The sequence below is a fragment of the Schistocerca cancellata genome, chromosome 1 (genome assembly GCF_023864275.1).
Source record: "Schistocerca cancellata isolate TAMUIC-IGC-003103 chromosome 1, iqSchCanc2.1, whole genome shotgun sequence".
NCBI classification, from domain to species: domain Eukaryota; kingdom Metazoa; phylum Arthropoda; class Insecta; order Orthoptera; family Acrididae; genus Schistocerca; species Schistocerca cancellata.
The window spans coordinates 762,891,341-762,897,340 of NC_064626.1; the positions used below are offsets into that span (position 1 = coordinate 762,891,341).

At 41.1% G+C, this 6,000-nt stretch overlaps 1 protein-coding gene across 1 annotated transcript in view; it reads left to right on the forward strand.

Moving 5' to 3' along the window:
- Nucleotides 1-3,247, forward strand: part of LOC126101117 (uncharacterized) — a 164,606-nt gene extending 161,359 nt beyond the window's left edge. Inside the window, exon 7 of the mRNA XM_049911835.1 lies at nucleotides 3,116-3,247. Within this exon, the coding sequence (XP_049767792.1) occupies nucleotides 3,116-3,247 (132 nt within the window). The remainder of the gene's footprint in view (nucleotides 1-3,115) is intronic.
- Nucleotides 3,248-6,000: the final 2,753 nt, after the last annotated feature.

Genomic DNA, 6,000 nt, shown 5'->3' on the forward strand with positions numbered 1-6,000 from the left:
GGTCTTTCAAAGGGAAATGATCCCTGTGGCAAGAGGTTGTGAGTGGAAGTACAAAGGTATGGCCTAGTGTTTTCTCATCACTGTAGATACACCATGTGCAAGTGGCCAGGCTGTATGGGAAGGGTGTTCTGGTGTGGAATGAATGACAGCTGTCAAAACGCAGGTATTGTTGGTGGTTAGTGATTTTAATGTGGGATAGGAGTGGCTGGAGATATCAGAAAGGTGTATGTCAACGTCCAGAATGGTGGCCTGCTGGATAGAGGAAGTCCAGGTGAAGCAGATGGGAGAGAAGATGTTGAGGTTATGAAGGAATGAGGATAGTTTGCCTGGGTCCTGAGATATCTGGTAAGGGGTTTAGGGTTTTGGGAGGCTAGGAAGGTTTCCTCTAGATTGCCCCTAAAAAGATTAGCATAGGGGTGTATCATGCAGGTGTCCATGACCGTGTTTCAGTTTATATGCCTTGTCTTCAAAGGAGAAGTACTAGTGTGTCAGAACATTGGTACAGTGTATAAGGACTGAGAAAAAAGAGCAGAAATTGTTTCAGTAGGGGCACAACAACCACCTAAAGTGGAGTGTCCTGGATTGTTCAGTTTATGGATTTTGGGGAGTATGCAGAATATCTAGAAGGTGGGTGTACCGGGTGTCACTGGGGTGAGGAGGAAGATGGACTTGTGGAGAGAGGTTCTGGTACGAACCTAACAGTTTTGTAGGGACTGGATGTTATGTTGGGATTCCTGTCGCAGAGCTTGTAGGTGGAGGAACCCCAAGATCCATAAACTCAACTATCCTGGGCACTACATTGTAATCTAAACTACAAAGCAGCTTGTTATAGTGCCACTACCAAAACAATTTCCACTCATGTTGACCGACATCTCCATCCAGTTGCCCAAAACCTAGTCTCTGCATCTAAGATACTTACCACATCCTTCACCAACCATCCATCATCCCACACCCATTACATCCTGGATCCCTGTTGATGCTACCTCCCCATACTCCAACATTCCTTATCCCCATTACTCTGTTGCTATTAAATGCTACCTCTCTCAACATCATTAATACTTCATCATACACCTTATCAACTATATCCTGACACACAACTGCCTCCCATTTGAGGGGACATTAAATCTGTGGCACAGCGATGTGCAGCCACTTGGCACCCTCATATGACAACATGTCCATGAGCCATCTACAGAAAGTGTTCCTAGTCGCCCAAAATCCCAAACATCTATGTTGGTTCAGATTCATTGGCGATAACCTCATCCTCTGGACTCAGGGCCAACATGCACTATCATCATTCCTTCACAAAATCACTGCCACCTCTCCCATCCACAGCTCAACTTGTGACCTGTCTGGACATTGACCTCCACCTCTTTGATGGCTCCATCCATACCTCTGTCCATATGAAACTGACTAACCAACAACAGTACCTGCATTTCTACAGCTGTCATCCCTTCCAGTCTCCTACAGCTTGGCCACTTGTGCATGGCATATCTGCAGTGACAGGAACTTGCTTGCCAAGTATGTTGAAGGACTCACAAGAATCTTCACAGACAGGCACTGCCCCACAAACTTAGTCCGCAAACAGATTTCTGTACTATATTCTCACACATCCCTAAATCTCCCATCACACCCAGGAAACACTCACAAAGGAGTGCATCCCACGTCACCCGATATCACCCTGCACTAGAACAATCAAACCATATTCTTTACCAGGGCCTTGATTATCTATCATTGTGCCCTGAAATGAGGGACATTATAACCAAGAGCCTCCCCACTCCTACTAAAGTGGTATTCTATACACAACATCTAGTTCATCTCTACACCCGTCCTAATCCCAGCCCCTTGCTACAGGAATCTATCTGTGTGATAGACTCAGGTACAAGGCCTGCCAATCCACCTGCCCGGCACGCCTTAATCAGTCCTGTCATAGGTTTCTCCTACCCCATTGGAGGCATGGCCACTTGTAAAAGTACTCATGTCATACTCCAACTCTGCTGCAATGACTGTACAGCTTTTTATGTTGGTGTGTCAACTGACCAGCTGTTCATCAGAATGAATTGCCACTTCCAAAATGTGATCAAGAACAAAGCTGACCACCCAGTAAGTAGCCTACATTGCAGCTGAACACAACGTGCTCTGCTTCACATCCTAAGCCATCTGGATCATGTTTGACAGCACTGACGATTTCTTTCAAGCGGGATGCTAGATGGAGAGTCACTGAACAAATATAGAAGTAAATTCAGGTGTGACTCAGGAAATTGTGCTGGGATCTTTGCTGTTCATATTATATATTACATGTTATATATCGATGAACTGACAGACAATATTAATAGTAATGTCGTACCATCTGCAGATGATGCAGTTGTCTATAATGAAGTAATGTCTGAAAGAAAAGTATACAAGTATCCAGTCACATCTTGATAAGCTTTTCAAGCAGTTCAAAGATTGGCAACTTTCTCTAAATTCACAAAAATTTTTTAAAAAATGTAAAATTGTGCACTTCATGAAACACAAAAATGGTAATATCCTTTCACTACAATATCAGTAAGTCACAATTGGAATCAGTCAACTCATACAAATATTTCGGTTTAGCAGTTTGTGGAGATATGAAATGAAATGATCTCATATGCTCAGGTGTAAGTAAAGTAGGTGGCAGACATTGGTTCATTGGTAGGATGCTGCTAAAATGGTACTAGCCTACAAAGAAGGCTGTTTGTAAAAATCCTCTTTTGATGTATCCTAGAATATTCAGCGAGAGCATGGAATCCAAGCAACAATAATATCAGATACTGAAAGTAAAGAAAGAAAGATGCATGAGTAGTCACAAGTTTGTTTCACTCGTGAAAAGATGTTGAAAGGTTTTAACTGGAAGCACTTTAATAATGACACAAACTATCACTCAATAGCCTGCTTATGAAGCCTCAGGATCCAGTATTAAGAGACGACATTATTATGTGGAAAAAACTTTTTGGGGAAGAATTTTATATTTTTGAACAATATATGCAGAATGACTGGAAAACTGGTGTATTTATTGCACAAAAGACATGTTTAAACTATTTTCATGAAAGAAAAATTTCTCTTTAAGCATCTCTTCACAATGTTCCATATTTTTCAGGAAACTCGCCTAAGGAATATGATCACTGATGTCAGCAAAATGCAATGCCAACTGCGAGAGCTTCAGCAGCTGCGTCAAAAATTAGAAGAAGAAAAATCAGATTTATGCCCTTGTTTTGATGAGCTGTTTTGAATAAAAAAAATCCTGAAAGTCATTCTGGAACTAATGGTTTATATACACTGCTGGAAAAAATGCAACACCCTGAAGGACAAGGCCATTTTATTGACATTTGAAATGACAGATACTTCATCATATATATGATAACAAATGCAGACCAAATAAAATACACGTCACAGTGCTCAAACAATCACATTAATAGAAAGTGTATCACCCCCTGGCAGCAATGCAGGCATGTATTCTTGTGTATAAAGGATCGTAGAGATGTCAAATGGTATCTTGTGATAGATTAGCAGAAGCACCTTACACCTTATTTTGCAATTCGGCAATAGTTCATCCAGACTCTGGAGAATGAGTAAGTTCCTGTTTCGCCCTGCCCCATACATGTTCAGTTGGTGAGAGATCTGGTGATCTTGCTGGCCAGGGCAGATGTTGAATAACATGAAGAGTATGTTGCATTACAGCAGCCATATATAGATGTGCATTGTCCTGCTGAACAAGTATATCACCTTCCTGTTGAAGAAATGACACTGGTGTGGAGACAATGACTTGTGCAATTTAGCAGGCATTGATTATGCTGCAGGAACACCAGATGTTACTGCAAGTTGCAACAGATGCTGCACCCTCCTCCACCACAAAGCCTGGATTGGGACCTGTGCATCATAGATGACTGCACTCTGGAGTAGGCCACTCAGCAGGTCTGTGCCATACATGTGTACATCCATCACAGAATCTACTATCACACTGAAGACGACAAAGTGTCATTCCACTCTCCAGTCAACTCCTTCACAACACCAGAATAGCCATACTTGATGGTGTCATGGTATCCTGGCCTAAAGCACACGTGGTTTTAGTCCTGCTGCAAGCAGATGGTTCCCAATGTTCCTTGGTGACACATCAGGTGTAACTTGTGCCCAGATATCTTTCCTGGGTGATGTTCACTCAACCACTGCTGCTCTCAATATGCACAAATCTCATTGTATGTCTGTACTACAAGGATGTCCACAATGTGGTCAAATGGTGTGGAAATGTTCCACAGACCATTGCTGAAGGCAGCAGCACACCACTAATGCATCACACTCATCAACCTGTGCAGCAACCCATCGATACATCCATCCTGCTTCCCACAGGCCCATTTTGTGACCCTCACTAGCACTACCCTGGAGCCAATGTACATAGTTGTTGAGGGTGTTACATTTTTCTTTTGGCTCTGTATAATCAAACTATACTTATAATGACAGTCATGTTAAAACTGTCTGCATATGCCTCAGATAGGTAGCAGAATAAATTGACTTTTGGACAGCATGGACTGTGTGTGTGTGTTCCATAAATATTTAGTGTCAGTAGTGAGAGGTATTTGTCCCACAGCACAACTGCTATCTATTAGTTTTTTGAACCAGATGATGTCACGAGATGTGCAATTTCTCTACTTGGCAAAACCTATGTTAGTGAGCCATGCTTCATTATTTCATGTCACCCTTTTCTTTTCACTATGTTGAAAGGTAAGTTTTGAATTTCTTTTTTTTTTACAATTAATACATGGCACAAATATTTATTCATCCTTATTTGTAACTTTTATTAATATACAGGGTGAGACAGCTAAGCCATAACACCCCTTGTATCTCCCCAACCATAATAGATACAAAGATGCCATTTTGACAGTGAATTGCAGGGACATGGGCTACTTGAATACATCACATTTTATGTTTGTGCTATTTTTTATTACAGAGATATGAGGCCATCTTTGGTTTTTTTAAATGGAACCCTATGTAAAATTTTAGTGTAACATGATGGGCTTAAAAAGATGGTTTCACATATGTGTATATCATAATATTTAGGTGAAACGTTTTTGAGACACAGATACATTCTCACATCATGTTCGTCCTTCGAAGCAGCATTGTCCAATGCAATCTTTCCTGTTGTGTAGAGTAGATCCTAAACGTCACAAGTCCATCCTTACACAAACACGCCCATTTATTCGATAATAGTAATATATACTATGATATTTTGCGCAAAAATAAACTGATGATGTCGTGTAGTTATTATTCAATTACTTGACAACTGTGATACCAAAATACTCGTATTAAAATACTACAAGATATTAACGCATTTTAAGTAACAGAAATACAAATGTAAATGAGGAGGCCTTTATTGGTCACAATTATTTCATACCTATTTGTTATTTATTTGAAAATATTTACTATTGATCACAATACGAAGCAAATACACACAAAGATGCAAAACACATACTGTACATGATACAAAACTTTACTGAAACATTTGCTCAAAATGCTGCTCTGCTGCAGTGCACATTTGTAGTTGCTGTTCGAAAGATTTGTGAATGGCTGCGAGGGTGTCACAGGAGATATCAGCGCATGCTTCGATGATACGTTGCTTCATTTCGTCTGGCGTAGTTGGTATTTGAGCATACACTTTGTTTGATTGCTCCTTCCCACAGAAAAATATCAAGAGGGGTCAAATCAGGAGACCGGGCTGGCCACTTCTCTTCAGCATGTTGTCCTATCCAACAATCCAGGGACTTTTCATTTAACAGCTCTGTAGCCACACGGGAAGAGTGAGCAAGACAGCTGTTGGAACCACATACACTGACGCATAGTTAGTGGTACCTCTTCCAGCAAAATGGGCGTAATGTTTCGCAGGAACTGTGCATAGTTATTGCCATTTAGTGTACCCGGAATGACGTAGGCCCCACAATGACATTTCCGACGATGCCACACCACACGTTAACACTCCACGGTTGCTGATTC